We start from the raw sequence: 16,502 nt of genomic DNA on the forward strand, positions 1-16,502 counted from the left end.
TGGGCACTGTGGGTAACCCTTCCTCAGCCAAAGCTGGTCTAAGTGGGTATCCCTCCTCCTCGGATGGTGCTTAGGTATTTTCCACCTCTATCATGGGCACTATGGATAACCCTTCCTCAGCCAGAGCTGGTCTAGGTGGGCATCCCTCCTTCTTGGATGGTGCTTGGGTATTGACCACCTCTTTCATGGGCACTGTGGGTGTTTTGTTGATGCTGGGTCTTCTCATTTTGTCACAGGATTCGTTCCCTTTACTGGGGATGGCAGGCTGGTGGCCGTGAAGGGCCCAGTGCCTCACCCGCTGTCTACCTGCAGAGAAAGCCCAGTTTTGCCAACTGCATTTACCTCTTCGGCCACTCACTTTAAGCCAATTGTTTTGGCACAAGAGGCAGACGTGACCGAGTGAGTACTGGCGAGGAAGCCAGCAGTGGAGTGGAAGTGTTAAGCAAACTTTACAAGATGTGTTTTTCTCCTCTCTGTCTCAGGGAAGTCTGCTCATTCCCCTCTGATCAGGGTGATCAGCTCGAGGGCCCCTGCCTTACCTCTGGCTCTGCAGACAGCACCACAAACGAAATGGCTGAGGAGCAGATGGCCACTGCTAGCCCAAAGACTCCAGAAACTCCCCCGCTAGCAGGAACTCCACAGGGCTCCCCCAAAGCACCACCTCCAGGCCTCTCCACCCATGTCCAGCCTCTAACCAGACCCACCTCCCCAAGGGGCCAACATGAGAGTGATCCATCCACTTCTGGGGACCCTTGTGAGTCCTCTGGGCCACCTGCCTCTCCCCTGAAGAATGGCCTCCTTCCCACAGAGGCTCAAGAGGCCAAACCAGCATTGCAGGAGGAGCCTCAAGGCCCTGACCTTCCTTGTGACACAGGCCACAGCAGTGACCCTGTAGCCAAGGAGTCTAGTACCCCTGGGGCACCAGACTTGGAGCCCAAGGAACTCAGCAGCCACAGGGACACTGTTTCTACCTCTGGTGCGCCAAGTCAGTCCCTTCAGAAAAATGTCCCCAGAAGTCGAGGAGGGGAGAGAGAATTCAGTAGTACAGGGCCTCCCCTAGACTTGGCAAAGCCAGTAGATCGGAGGCCACCTTCTTCTCATTCAGAAACCTTCTCTGGGCAGAAAAAGACAATTGGCCCTTCTCTACAGAGAGTCATGCATCTCATCCAAGAAGAGTTTGCCTTTGATGGCTATCTGGAGAATGGACTGGAAGCCTTGATCATGGGTGAGTATATGGAACAGAGTTATGCTAAAGGGCGATGGTTATTGGGGAGGGGGATTGGCCATCATGGGCCCTGTGCTTACTGGGCTGCGAGGGCCCAAGGAGGGCACTGCAGGCAGGGAGGCTCTATTCTATCTGGGGATCCCTTTGGCCCCATCGTAAGAGAAATCCTGAGGCCACAGCAACCTTTTGGTCTTTCACACCATTTTCTAAGGCAGCCAACAGATCACCCACCCCACCAAACCTCCAGCCTCCCTCCTTCAGGCAGACTTTGGGGGAAAGCCAGGCTCACCCTGGGATCCTGGTCCCCTGCGGGCAGCATTCCAAAGAAACATTCAGAGGTTGGTGAAAATGATCTGATCATTACACTTTGACCCCCACCAAGGAGAATATGTCTATGCCTTGAAAGATCTCACATATGCAACTTTCTGTGGGGCCATATCAGAGAAGTTTTGTGACCTCTACTGGAATGAGAAACTGCTTCAGAATCTCTTCAAGGTCGTGAATGGGAAGATGTCACCCCCTGAGAGGTGAGTGGGTCCCTGCCAGAAACCCAGCCTCCTCTCCCGTTCATCAATCAGGGCTGCAGATATTAGCTTGCTCTCACCACTAAGCTTGGCTAGGAGGCAAAAAGCCCCCAAGACCCCAAATGTTCAAGGAAACCCTCCAATATGGGACTTGTTAAATCAAAGTCCTTATTTTTAAAGCCAGAAAATCCCATCCTCTTGGGATTTGTTTCTTGTGAGAAAACAGGAAACGTTAGTGCTGTGGTAGACAGAGAAGGTTGGTCACCCCTTGTCCCAGTAGACAGGCACACCCTTTTGCCCCTTGTTCCAGCTGTGCACCACGTCTGCCTTCTTTCCTCTTTACGGCCCACCCTCCACTTTGCCCCTTTCTCTGTAGCCCCATTTTTCCTCTTCCTGCTTCTCCCTCCCTCACAGTGTTTCCCGCTCAGGTGGGAGCCCAAGCCTCAGTGGCCATTGGCACAACTGTGCAGATAACGTGCAGATATGGCACTGTCCTGGCTGGCTCCCTTCTGTCATTCTTTGTTATAGGGGATGTTTGGGGGTGGGGAAGTGATGGTGATGATGGTATAAAGAAAATGCAAGGAAACCCTTTTTGGAAGGTAGGCTGCAGAACATAAGAGCTGACAGGCATCTCAGCAGACTTCTTGTCCCACCCACGTGAGACAAGAGCCCCTGCGAGGACCTCCCCCCCAGGCCTCTTCTGGTTTATTCCCCACCTCACCCCAAGTTTGTTATTGGATTCAAGATCCCTGATGGTCTTGGGAGTCTTTCTGTCTTCTCATGGCAGATAGGAGTGCAGTTAGGGGCATGGCGCCCAAGGCCAGAGCCCCCCCCACTCAGTTCCTCATTTTGACCTTGCCATAGAAGGAGCAAGTGGATGTAAGTGGCCTTGGCACGCTGGCTGATTTTCACTTTCTTCATCGTTTTTCTGATGGGTATACATTAATGTGTCCCATGTTGATCATCAGTTCCAGCCTTCTTAGAGAGCCCTCCATCTAACCTTTCTTAAATAACCCTGAGCAGAGGGAACCCACCCCAATTCTAAGCCCACTCCATTTGGGGAAGCTGTCATCACGAGGAAGTTTTTCCTAATGTCAAGCCTTTTTGCTACTGTCACCACCCAACCACTATAACCCCATTGCTCCTGACTCTACCTTCTGGAGCCAAACAGAGCAAATTTAGCCCTTTACCTAGGCAGCTACAGGACACAGTGAATAGAACCCTAGGCCTGAAGTTGGGAATGCTTGAGTTCAAATCTGACTTTTGTCCATGGCTACCCCCTCTAGCCTGAGCAGTCCTGATTGGCCCCTGCTGTGTTCATGCCTCTGCCATAGGCCTTGGGGACCCATGGTCCCAACTGCTTCTCTGCCAGGCCATTTGTGTGATGGGATCACTTCTGGTGGTCCAGTCAAGGGGGCTTTCTCCAATGCAGGCTCAGACAGGGTGATGTTGGATGACAGGAGGAAGTCCATGGGCTTTAGCCCAGAGCCCTATGAAATGTTAAAATAGAGGTTCTGATTTTCAGCGTAATGGAAATGGATGACTCTGAATGGGAGAATCAAGGCCGTGGTGGACAGAAGCCAGTCAGTGGAACAGCAGGTAGGAGACAAACCAAGTGTGAAGCAGGTAAGAGGTGGACAGGGGCTTTTCTTGTCTCCATTGAGTTTCCCCACCCTTCTCACTAAAAGAACAAGGAGCCAATTATCACTGGGCTCATTCTTAAGTCAATCAATAATCAGTCAGGAAACAAATTATTTAGGTCACATGAGTAAGTGTCTTGTGTCAAGAGGAGTGTTGGTGCATTAGGGGAAGTCTAGACCCAAAGCCAGGGAGCCAGAGGATGATGCCTGACTTCCATAGGTTGGCATGACCTCAAGCAGTCCCCTAGTGTCGTTGAGAGCATGAAAGATCACCAGATAGATAAATAGATGGATAGACAGATAGATAGATAGATAGATAGATAGATAGATAGATAGATAGATAGATAGATAGATAGATAGATGGATGGATGGATGGATGAGTAGATAGAGCTATAAGATAAATCAGTAGATGGATACATAGGTGGGCATAGGTAGATGAATAGATCTATAGATCAGTAGATAGATGATAAATCAGTAGATGGATAAATAGATGCATAGATAGATGGACTGATTGATGGATGGATAGATAGAAAAATGGATGGATGGGTGGATAAATAGATGGCTCAGTAGATGGATGGATCTGTGGCATAAAAAGTGTGAGAGACGTAGTTTCTGAGTAATTAATCATTTTATTGGTCATCCTAACAATAGTGAATAAAAGGGTCAGTGGCACTCTGGAATGCCAAAGATCCCTCATGGAACACAGTCAGTGTTTATATGCCCTTGGAAGAGTGCATGTTCCTGAGCATACCAATCAACTCTTAACAAGTAATGAAACAACAAATATTATAATGATAGGTGAGCTTATTCTAATGAGGGTCTAGGGAACATGACTCTGATCTAAGTCCATATCACCCCATCTGGGGGAATCTAGACAAAAGGAAGAATCCACTTTTTCCCAGACTTGTCTGAGTAAAACACAATGGGCCAGTATCCATCAATTCACCTAAACTAAAATTTCTTTACCTTTTAAATAGATGAGTTTTCCCTCTTATTATCAGCCTGCACTTCAAAGGCTATCTGAATAACCAACAGGGGCTGATTTCTGAAGGAGCAAGTAGAAAGGGAGAAAAATCTTAGTCCTAATTTAATATTGGTTTTAATATAAGAGAGAAATAATCATTTCTCAGAGAGAGAGAGAGATGGAAAATATATAAATGTGAGTTTGTGCTGCCTGCCCTTCCCTTCTAATCTATCTCCCTCCATCCTCAGAAGAGAAATTCTTAGAAATGCTTGAGAAATAGCCCCTTTCCCTTTGGACTTGACTTGTCCCATTCCAGTAACTCACAGTTTTGGCAAAGGGCAAAATTCTTCCAGCCCAGATCTAGGACTACATACTTAAACTCCTTTCAAAAATACTGGGCATTTCTGGGCATTGTCCCAAATTTTCAGAAACTCAGAATTTTTTCAGGAGTGTTCCCTCCTCTCTCCAAGAGCCTAGATCTTGGGCTTCATCCTCTCCTGGGGTCATTTAGTGGAGAGACTCCACACTACAGTTCCCAGGACTGCCAGGTGTTAGACCATCCACAGGAATCTCCTCTAGCATGATTGTACCACCCCTCTTCAAGGCTGCCATTAGCAGCTCCCAGGGGATGTAGCATTCCAAATGCCCAGGCTTTTCCCTATGAGGGCCCAGGGCTGCTCTTAGCTCTGCTGCCATTTTCTCTCTCTCTAGCTAACCTTGTCTATGACTGGCCTTGACTTCTAGTCTTTGTTTGAACCTCGTACAAAAGGGGTGGTTCCTATCCACCATAGCCTAGGCCTAAGAATAAGTCTCCAAGGACCCTGGTTCAAGAGATATCCTCAGTCCTCCCAATCAAATATTAACGGGCATATCCCCACACTCCGCAGAGAGATGCCCATGGCCCTTGCTATATCTAAGCAATGTGATGTATGCAAATGTTTGACCAGGCTGTCCACCCCTTTCTGTGCTCCTCTGTGATGAAATGTTTGTGCTTTCTGTACATCTTACTGGAGGATGCTGAGGACATTGACTGCTTCCTCAATCTGGGTATTTCCTGGGGGTCTAGAAAAGAACTCTGCAGCCTCAGGAAACTCCTTCAATGAAGCAGTTGCCCCTTTCTCAAATACCTCTCATTACCCCAGGAGCCATAACTGTCATCTATGATATTCTCATCACAGTTTTTAGACATTCCCTAAACTATCAGTCTTATGTGAGGGAGTTCCTCAAAGCTTAGTGGGTCTTGTGCTTGTACTCATTCCCAACACACCATTGTACCCTAATCCTAACCCTGAAGCCTATGCCTGCCTTGGTGTTTGAAAGACTCTAACCTAAAGCTAAAACAAGAAAAAAGTCAAAATGAAACAAGCAACAGGAGAGGGAGGGAAAGGGGAGAGAAGATAGAAGGAAAGAGAGGGAAGAAAATACACTTCCCCCACCAGAGTAGGAAATGCTTTGGCCATTATGGACCTCCCCGTGTCCATTTCTACCCCTAATTCCATTTCTAACCCTGACTGAAGAACCTAGGTTAGCCCCAGCAATGTAAGTTAGCACCCAAGACTGGTTTTCTGTAGATTGTGTCCAACCATACAGTAGCAGGGCTACTCTAAACCATATGGCTCATTTTGCCCCAACACCAAATTTTCCCTGGAAAGCCCTGAGTCTATCTTGTGCCTAGATTTCCATGGATGCAGGTTAAAGGATCCTCAGTTCCCATTCCAGCCCTGAAGGTGACACAAGACAGCTTTTATTTCACCACCTAAGAAATGCATAGAAACCCTAAAGGCTTCATAACCCATAATTAGCTAATCCAGGTTCTGGTGACTCCCATCTTCACATGAGGGGTCTGTACAGGCCACCATAGCATTACCTTCAGGGCTTGGACTCCCCTTGCAAAAGAAATAACCTTGAGATTTCTGAGGAGTTCCACCTTCACCAATGAGGTATGAATGTGTTCCCAAGACCCAGAAGACAGCCTCTGTCTTGTTACTGAGGCACATAACCATAGCTACCAAAGGGAGATGCAACCAAAACCTGAAGAGATGACCTCGTACCTATTCACAAAATAAGATGGTGTAGATTGTCATGTCTCATCAAGGGAACCAAGTCCTTCTGACCAACCATGTACACTGTTAGTTATTCTTGTGAGTTGGCATTTAAAGCAGAACCAGAAAGTCCCCCCTGATTCTGTTGTTGAGGTTTTTCTAGATTGCTGCTAGCTTCCTGATACCCCCTGGGGTTGTACTGGGCAGCTTTCTCATAGGAACAACATTAAGCTGCTTTTCTTAAGGTTGTTCAAGCCCAGGCTTCACTGCAAACCCACGGCACATTCAGTGAATGAGGAAGTCCTAAAACCACCTGAATCAAGCTGAGAGAGAATGGTTGACTCAGAGCAGGCCTTTTTGTTATGTCATAGAACCCTCTGCTGGCCAGTCTGGGGCAGCCTAGAAACCTCTTCTCAGAATCAGGGTGTTAAATACAAAAAATAAACTTTAGAGGATTGCAAAGAAACCAGCTATTAAAGAAACGAAAGAAATACAGTTATTAAAATGTTGAAGAAAAACCAAGCTCCTGGACTCCAGGTGAAAAACTCCTGATCCAATGTGGGGAACTGATTCAAATGTAAAAGTGTAAGTGTGATTCCCCAGGTAATAAATCCTCAAAGGACATAAAATAGAAAGTTTTCAGAAGCAGAAATCCATGCTATTAATAAGCATAGGAAAAATGCTCCAAATCACTAATTGGAGAAATAAAAATTAAACATCCCTGAGGCACTTTATATTTATCAGATTGGCAAAAATGACAAAAAAGGAAAATGACAAATATTGACAGGGCTGTGAGAAAACAGGTACACTCATGCATTATTGGAGGAGCTGAGAACTGGTTCAACCATTCTGGAAAACCATTTGCACTGTGCCTCAAAAGCTATTACATATCTTTTGTGCATACCCCATGATTCAGTAATAACACTAATATGCCTAAACCCCAAGGAGATCAGAACCCAGAATATTTGGGGTCATAAATATTTATAACAACTTTTTTTGTGTGGTGGCAAACAATTGGAAATGGAGGGGATGCCCAACAATTCGGGAATTACCTGAACAAGTTATGATACATGAATGTGATGGCATACCATTGTGCTGTAGGGAATGATAAAGGAGATGGTTTCAGAGTAGTCTGGGAAGACTACTGTATGAACTGATGCAAAGTGAAATGAGCAGAACCAGAAGAACAGTTTGTACAGCAGGCTTGCAAAAGCAAACTTTGAAAGACTTAGCAACCAAGCTCCATTGCAATGGATTCCTGGTGGGATGCACTGCCTGCCTCCAGGGAAAGAACTGGTGGACTCGGTGTGCAAACTGAGGCCTGGTTTTTTGGGTGTGGCTAGGGAGGGAATTTATTTTGCTTAACATGTTTGTAATGGGTTTTGTTTTTCTTGTTTTCTCAGTGGAGGGAAGGAGAAAGGGAAAGAAAGGCAGTGAGAGGGAATCTGGACCTGAAAATAAAATTGAATTTTTTAAAAAATCTGATCTAAAGCTATCTAGGCCTCCCTCCCTCTCATTTTACAGATAAGAAAACTGAGGTTCACTGAAGTGATTTGCCCAAGGTCATCCTGGGAATAAGCACTAGATGTAAAACTGGAATCCTAGTCCTCTAGGTCTAGCGCCACAGGTATTTTCAGTTCCACATGTTGGAAAAAAGAAGTTTCTTTGTAAGGTGGGAGGAGTTTGTGTGTTGAAGGGAATGGGGTGAAGACAGGATGTCCCTAGAGGCCATTGTGATCACTAGTTTAAGGGACCTATTTTCTGGATGTGAAAGATGACAAGGTCTATCCACTTCACTTCTACCAGCAGGACAGACAGAAGTCTCCTATTTGTCAAGCTGTTCAGGGTAGTTTGGGGCTAGAACAAAAGACCACTCAATGTCAGGACCCCTGACTGACCCATTAGCAAAGGCCCTCTGTACACTGGTGGCAGGCACATGGTCTTGGATGTCGTGACAATCGCCCTTTGTGTCTGTTACCTGTTCACATTCTGTCTGAATAAGAAAATTGGGATGGGACTGGCCTGTTCTTTGTCTCATTCTTTCCAAGGAAAACTAAGGTCAAGAGCCTCCCGCGCCACTGGGACACCACCCTCCCCAGCCTCACTCTCTGAAATGGATGCAAATGAGCTCTCCCAAAGTAACTTTGAGGTGGGCTTCAGGCCGCCAAAGATGACCAGCAATGAGAACCAGGAGCACGTCACAGAGGGCAGCTGCCTCCAGGACAGCCCAGCAGGGGAAGGCACGGCTTTCGGGGTCAAGAACATCACCCCTTCTCCCTGCCCAGCTGAATTCCGCAGCTGTAGCCCCGGCTGGTGCAGTGCCTTCTATGAAGCCGACTGCTTTGGTCCAGATGTTTATACTTATGTGAAAAAGCTGGGGCGGCAGAAAGATAATGACTCACAAAACGTAGATGCCCCAAGACTGGTAAGTCCTTATAACCATCCCTGGGAGCACTGGCCCCACCTTCTCACCCTGAGCTGGCACCTCAAACACCCTCATTCACACCAACTATCCAATGGCTTTCCTCTATACCCATGTTCACTCTGGGGGTGGTTCAAGACCAAATCGGAGAAAACTGGTGAATCATCCTGGTCATGGTCCTCATGATAAGGAAGATGTGCCTGATGCAAGTTTGAATTCCCAAGAGAACTCAGAGATCCGTAGACCTGGGGCTGGAGTCTGGTGGCGGGAGTACTTTGGTCCCAAGAACCAGAACTTATCTCAGGACCAAGCTAGGAGACGCTGGGGCTTTGACAAGCCCAGAAAGGCCCAAAAGCAAACTCTCCACCACTCAGCAAGCTCTGGGTCTGCCACAGCATCCCTTTCCTAGAGCACATTAGCCATGGGGGCCCCTGCTGATGTCAGGAATCCTATAAGGCTACAGCCTGGAAGCAGTGTGAAGGCCATGACAGGGTCCCAGGAACCAAAGGGCTCTTTGCACTGTAAGGCCTATCCCATCACTGATTCCCTGACAGCCTTTGTTCCTTTATCTTTGTCCTTCTGGTTTTCTGGGAATATATCTTATTGAATATTCCAAAGCTCTTCTGTCAGCTGGAGTCTTTCAGACACGTCTCCCCACCAGTGACCTGGGTAGGTGGTCTGCTTGCTTCAGGTTTCTCCAAGGTGTGGCTCCCTATATTTTAGCTCCCCAGGTATAGGGAGAATAGACCCAGAGGAGAATGAAAGTCTGTGGCCAGTCCCAACATCCGCTCTGGAATGGCCAGGCCAAGGCTAGACACACTCCTCTAGAGGCTATACAAATGCCTGGCTGTCCATTTGCCAGTGGGCATCTTGCAGAAGTAGCAGCCATGGGTGGCATCAGGTGCATTTCTGGCTAGAAAGTGTGAGCAGAGACCTTGATTGAGCCAGTGAGAAATCCCTTCCTGGGAGTCCTCAAATGCTGCTGAAGAGAGAAAGCTTAATGAAAGTAATTAGCTAGATGCATTTGACTGATGTGTGAGCTGGAAAAGGCCTGCCCCAGCACTCCTAGCCTCTGGCTACTACTTACACAGAGGGGACACAGAGTCCCCTCCTCAATATTCAGGGGGAACAAATTGTCTCTACTGAACAATGTTAGCTTTTCCAGAAGAGAAGCTCTTACCTTGGGTGCTGTAGGGATGAGCGTGTAGACAGTCCAGCTTTGCATTGCTTGTAAAGGCCTTTTCTCCCTCTTGGGAGGTTAGGATTAGGGTTAGGACTGTCATGGGTGCCAAAGAGCTACCTTTGAACTTTCAACATCTCCTCCTGGAATGAACTAGACCTCAGTCTGCTGCTAATGTAAAGAATAAACATCCATGATGTCCCAGGGCTCTGCTCTGGTTAGTATGGCCTGAAGAAATCCCGGTATGGGCAGAGAATTGAGGGCTGGGGTCCCAGTCATGATTTCATCCATGGTTCTCACATAATAACTCAGGCAGAGAAGTGTTCTTTTTATAACAGAATAAAGGAGGGGGGCAGCACATCAATTCCATTCAGTGACCACTTATGTAGACCATATGCAAGGCTCTGAATAGGTTCAGGAACGAGTCAGTTATGGCCAGGTCAAGTAGGATTGAGCCCCAAGGCAGAATATTAAGTGGGCATCTCTATTCCTATTCTTTGCTTTTTTTTCCTCTTAGTGGCATCCTCTTCCTACTTTAAGATGGATGGATGGATGGGTGAATGGATGGATGGTTGGCTTTGTCAGTGGATGGGTGGATGGAGGGAGAGAGGGATGGATGGATGGATGAGTGGATGAATGGATGGATGGATGGGTAGATGGAGGGATGGAGGGATGGATGGATGGATGGTTAAATAGAACATTTATTAAACACTTTTACTATGTGCTAGGCCTGTGCTAAGACCAGTCGAGACCATTCCCCTCGTTCCACTTGTCCCTCCTTTACACTGCCAGGAATGGCTAACATGACTCCTTAGGTATCATATGCATGTTAACCAGCCACATCACTTTATAAAGACAAAATGGTACCATTTCAAGCCTCAATTCAGGGTTTCTGAGGTCCTCTGAAGACGTATTTCCTTTTCCACCCTAGAGATAAGTTCCTCCCACCAGCTGGTGGTGTACAGATTGTCTGGCTGCTTCTAAATCTCCCAAAAAATTTCTGAGGGTTATGTGCTAAGTGGTGAGCTTGAGATAGGAGCTGTCTGGAGATAATAGTTATGAACCCAAATGAAGCCTTACAAACTCTGAGGATCCTTACCCCATTGCCCCCATTCACCAATGAGCCACGCCCCAAAATAAGGCTCTTTTCAGGATTCCGGGGCACCCCTGAGGATCACCAGGGCAAGGGTTTTCTTCCTCCAATGTCGATGGCTTAAGCCCACTTTTCAGTGTGCCCTCTCCAGTGTTAAACAATTGTGATGAAAGCCCATTTCATTTAGCCAATTAGCATCCATTAGCTTGTACAAAGGTATATTTACTAGGAAGGCTAATAAGACTAGGACTTCCAGAGGAAGCATGTCTGGGGAGAGGTGCCCATTGTCCCATCTGTTGCCTCATTCCCTGGGGGAGAATGGGCGGCTCACAGAGCTCACTTCCATAGAGGGAGAAGTCTATGCCTCTGGTCTTGTTGGGCATTGTTCAGAACCTCACCCACAATAGGCCTGGGATCCAGCCCCCAAGCTCGTGATGCTTGTTTGTTCTTCTAGCCCTAATTCTGAGCTCATAAGGCTATCTCTGATAGTGCTTCACCTAAAATTAGGAAGAGGGTCTGAGGGAAGAGCAAGCCATGACCTCCATGGGAATTTCAGGGCTGGAGACTTCTCTCCCCACTCTGGCCAATTCAGTCCCTGCCTCATCACCTGAACCCAGGCAGGAAAGTTAATGATGGATGACTCCATGTTAGCTGCCTAAGCAGATGCAGAGGCAAGTGAATCTCCCTCCAGTTAGCCTTGCTGCCTCTTGGTCATCTGGCATCCCCCACCTGTGACACTTGTCTCCCAAATTGCTGCCCGCTCCTCTCCAAAGGGGAGAGGTAGATGGGTAGAGGGAGCCCCCCATCAGGGCTCCCTGCACCATTCACATGCCAGGTCCAGTCGTGATCCTGTCCTTATCCTTCAGGCACCAAGGGGCTGTGGATGGCAGGAGGGTGGCACCAGATGAGCTTGTCCCATTTGGACAATGGGTGAAAGGATGGAAGTTTCCAGGGAATTTTTGGCCTGGCACATTCAGTGGATGGTCAGAGGGCTAAAGGTGACTTGTCAGGGCCCTGACCCACACTCCCTGTGGATTCTCATGACTGTCATGGATCCTGGGGCAACATGGCAGGATTCTCAGGAAGAGAGCATCACCTCCTTTTAGTCCTGTGTAATCATCTGTGTTGGGAGCTATTCCTTGGCTTTTACTCCTTCCTTATGTTTCACTAGTGGCTCTCTAGTTCTGTGGAAGTGGGATAGCTCCCCTTTGGGGTGATTTCTGGCTTTGGCTTCCTTTGATGCATTAAAGTGAGAATTTGTGGGGCCAGGGTGATCACTACTAACTACGGCAGCTCTACCCACAGATCCTGCCACAACTCAAGACACTTCAGGGGCTCCCTCTTCCCTCTAGGAGAAAAAGCAGACTTTTTTCCAGCTCTTAATGCCCCTTCACAATCTGGTTCCAGCCCATCTTTCTAGACATTTCCAAACATTTTGTGTACTGCCACACTGCAGCCCTGCTCTGGTCTCTGAATGTCAATAGCCACATTTCTCCCAGTGTGAAGACTAACACCCACTTGAGAAAAAGATTAATGTTAGAAACACCTTGGAATTAACTCTGCTTCCAAACCAAATGACCAACTGGCTTCTTAGCCAAAAGTCCTGATTACATAAAAGAGGGAAAGGGTGGCTATGGCATTTATGGTGACAGTGATCTCTCAATATTCATTTTCTGCAAACACTGCCTGGCGGAGCAGTCTTCCCTTGAGGAATATGAATGTAACCAGGTAGGTTTCTATGTGTATTCACTCAGGTCCCCTCAGCCACTTGACCAGGACCCTTTCATGGAGAGTTTGGACTCCCTGTCCAGCCTATATAATCTCTCATTGCTTAAATTTTCAGATCACAGGCTTTTAAAAAAAAAGTCCTTAAGACCTTGATGAAAGCCTTTAGTTGGGTGCCATATTCATTTCTCAGTTATGTCTCCTCTACACAGTGAGTCATCCCTTGTAGCAAATGTTAAAAACAAAAGAGAAAATGAACCCAATTAGCCAACATCTCAACTTTGTTGGACAGAAAGTGCCATACTCTCCCTCAGAGTCCCTCACCTCTGCATGAATGAGGGAAGTGAATTTTCTCATCTCTTCTCTAAAGTCAAACTTGGTCATTATGTTTAGACACTGTTGAGTTCCTTCATTTCCTTCCATTTTCCCATTCCTGTTGTCACTGCAAATCACATTGTCTGAGCTCTACTGTCTTCAGGTGACAACAGGTCATCATTTGAGTCTATCCATGGTTCTTAGAATTCTTTGTATTCATGGTGTGCTACTCAGTGTTTTATTTTTAGTTAAATGTTTTATTGGAAACAATGTTCAACAGCATCATCATAAGCATCTCTGCTTATTTAATAGCTATTTGCATTTTGATTTATTCCAACCCGAAAATAGCCTCATGCATTCATGTCCCCATGAGGGTCTTTTGTCCATTCTTTCTCATTCCCCATGACACAAGAATTTCTTTGCTGGAAATATGTCCAGAACAAAAAGCCAGACTTGTTCTAGATCACTTGGCCCCCTCTACAGAGGGTCTGGTTGTTTCAGGAAAGAGCTACCTCCACTGGGCACCTTCATGGAGCAGGACTCTCTGGTGTGGATTGCTTGCCCAGCTGTGAGAAAGGCAAAGAAATCTGGAAAGACCTTTATGAAATAATACTGAAGTAGGGCAAAAGGGGAGATCCACACATAATTTTCTAAGTTCTGCTTGGTTAAATCCAATGTCCCTGGAAGAATGACCACCAAGGACAGAGGTCCCTAATCCAAGGATCTCATTATCACATCCATTGGTAACAAAGCTGAATTGTAGACAAGAAAGAGTTCAGAAGGCCCTGGATTCAAATCTTGCCTGGGCCCTTTGGATTGACAAGGTCATGTCATTCCTCTGGGCATGCATTTTTTCATCTATAAGATGACTCCTTTAGAGTCCTTAACAATCCTAAGTCTCCAGTTCAGAGAAGACAGACACAGTCATAGGGAGATCAGCCATTTTAGTTGACCACTAGCCCAGGGTAAGGCAGCTACCATGACCGTAGGCTATGTAGTGTCCAAGGCTGGGGAGAAGGCCAGCCACTCCACTGCCTTGTACCCTGGCCAGGACACATCTGACCCATTCTGGGTGGCCTCCCTCCAATATCTTCCTCACCTGGCCCTAGAAGGAACTTCCCTCCCTTTTGCTTGAAGGGTCCCCTCCCATTCCATCCTTTTTCCCTCACACGCATCTTTCTCTTTTGACTAGAGAAAAGATGGAACTGAAATATGATTTTGTTGTCATAGTAATAGACGACATGATTCAGGTCCAAAGTGACTGAGCTGAGCCTTTTTATGTTTCTGTCTCTAAAATGACCCTCACACCCACACACTAATTGAGGTTTTGTACTTGTGTGTGCCCCTGTGGCCCTCAACTCCTCTGTCCTTTGAACACATAGAGTGCCAGACAGCCAGTCCCTGCTTTTGTGGTCTGGTGCCCTTCCTAGATAGGGATGATCTTGATCACTAAGTCAAGATTAGAGTTTTAGCTTCAGGGAGTGAGGGTCCCTCCAGAGCCATGAACTTGACACTTTCTCAGGAGCTGGAGCAGCAGCTGATGATGGAGAAGCGAAACTACCGGAAGACCTTGAAGTTCCGCCAGAAGCTGCTGCAGAAGGAGAAGAGAAGCCGAGGTAGTGGCAGGGAACAAGAGGAGCCAGGTTTGGTGGGAGGCAGGTGTTGGAATAGGCCCTTGGAGCTCAACATGTCTCTACTATAATGGACTTTACACCTTAAGGTTCTGAGGTTAAAACCATGCTGTCAAAGCTGAAAGGACAACTGGAAGAGACCAAGGCCAAGGTTCAGTTCCTTGAACTGGTCAAGAAGTACCTGCAGGTAAGGCAGCTTTGGTTCCTCCTCCTCCTCCTCCCCCTTCCTCTTCTTTCCTCCCTCTTTTTCCCTCCCTCTCTTCCTCTTCCCTTGTCCTCTTTTCTTCACCCTCCCCCTCCCCTTCCCTCTCCCTTTCCCTTCTCCTCCCTCTTGCCCCCACCCCCTCCCTCTCTCTCCCATCCTGCATATGCCTAAGGGCTTGACAGCCCTTACTTGTAGCTTCAGCCCACAGGGCAGGAATGTTCTCTGGGGATGGCCCTGGCCAGGCAGTGGCTGCCTGGTCTTGGCAGCATCCCTTCTTATAGTGCTGGAATATCCCATGCCCACTTATACCAGAGGCTGGTGGTCCCACCTCCCATAAGTGCAGCTTGGCTCCTGGCAGGTGGCTTATGCGGAGCAGTGGGGCCTGCAGCCATGGGCACTGCCAGTCATCGTGAACATCTCAGCTGCGGGGTGCGACACCCTGGACTTCAGCCCCCTGGACGAGTCCTCTTCGCTCATCTTCTACAATGTGAATAAGCACCAAGGGAACAACAAGCAGAAGAGGTCACGGATCCTCCAGGCCGGTACCCCCCTGGGGCTCATGGCCTATCTCTACTCCAGGTACCTGGGGCCCAGGCTAAGGGTGAGACAGAGTATAAGGCTGCCTGAGGTCACACAGCCAGAAAGTGTCCCAAAGTGAAAGGGTCTGAGCTGGGGAAAGCCACCACAGCAGAATTGGCCCTGAAGAGGCAGCAGGACCAGGGTTGGGCCACCCATTTTCTCAAGGACATCCCCTAGCTGCCCTTTATGATGGAAGGGCCCCTCTTTCCTAGTCTGGGGAGTTTTCAATCCAGCAATGAAGTCACTAGACTTGGAGATAGAATACCCAAGTCCAAGTCTCACACATCCTATCCAGTCACTCCATCACCCTCAGCCCCAGTTTCCACAGCTCTAAGATGGAATCAATGCTGGGAGAGCCCCATGCAGTCATGCATGTAAAATGCCTTGTGACCATAAAGCAGGGCAAAAAGAGGGAATTCCTTTGCCCAGATGTTGACCCAAAAGAAAAGCCATTTACTAGCTGTATGAACTAGGCGCTGAGAATACACAGACCAAACAGAAAAAGTTCTGCCCCTTCCCCTCCAGGAGTTTACATTGTCCTGAGGAAAAATAAGTTTGTTTTGTCATCTGCAAAATAGAAGCCTTGGACTAAATGCCTTCTGAGGTCCTTTCCAGCTCCAGAGACTGAAACTTAAAATATGAAAGATACATAAAATATGAACCCCAAAGCAATCAGTAATTTGGTGGGTGTCCACACTGTGCTTAGAAGGAAGCTCAGAATTGGGGGGGGGGGTTGCTTGGCAGGACAGGCTGGAAATTCTGAGCAGGGAAGGGAGGCCCCATCTCTGTTGGGAAGACCGATTGGAGAGAAGAGATACAAGAATCATCAAGAGCGCAGAGGAGGCACCAAAGTACCTCGGGTCGGAGACACAGCAGAGTGGGACAACCTTAAAACTTACATGTCATGTACCAAGTTACTTTGTTTTTAAAAGAGGATGGCACAGCTGAATGTAGTAG

At 47.5% G+C, this 16,502-nt stretch overlaps 1 protein-coding gene across 6 annotated transcripts in view; it reads left to right on the forward strand.

The window, feature by feature from the left end:
* Positions 1-16,502, forward strand: part of KNDC1 (kinase non-catalytic C-lobe domain containing 1) — an 85,089-nt gene that overhangs the window by 46,394 nt on the left and 22,193 nt on the right. For 4 of the 6 annotated variants that reach the window (XM_072629139.1, XM_072629138.1, XM_072629142.1 and 1 more), the window contains 8 exons: positions 237-399; positions 483-1,225; positions 1,608-1,752; positions 3,275-3,375; positions 8,444-8,820; positions 14,653-14,746; positions 14,851-14,948; positions 15,325-15,545. In XM_072629139.1, the coding sequence (XP_072485240.1) occupies positions 237-399; positions 483-1,225; positions 1,608-1,752; positions 3,275-3,375; positions 8,444-8,820; positions 14,653-14,746; positions 14,851-14,948; positions 15,325-15,545 (1,942 nt within the window). The remainder of the gene's footprint in view (positions 1-236; positions 400-482; positions 1,226-1,607; positions 1,753-3,274; positions 3,376-8,443; positions 8,821-14,652; positions 14,747-14,850; positions 14,949-15,324; positions 15,546-16,502) is intronic. The other 2 variants (XM_072629140.1, XR_011971727.1) reach the window with 2 other exon arrangements.

Source organism: Notamacropus eugenii, chromosome 1, assembly GCF_028372415.1.
Source record: "Notamacropus eugenii isolate mMacEug1 chromosome 1, mMacEug1.pri_v2, whole genome shotgun sequence".
Taxonomy (NCBI): domain Eukaryota; kingdom Metazoa; phylum Chordata; class Mammalia; order Diprotodontia; family Macropodidae; genus Notamacropus; species Notamacropus eugenii.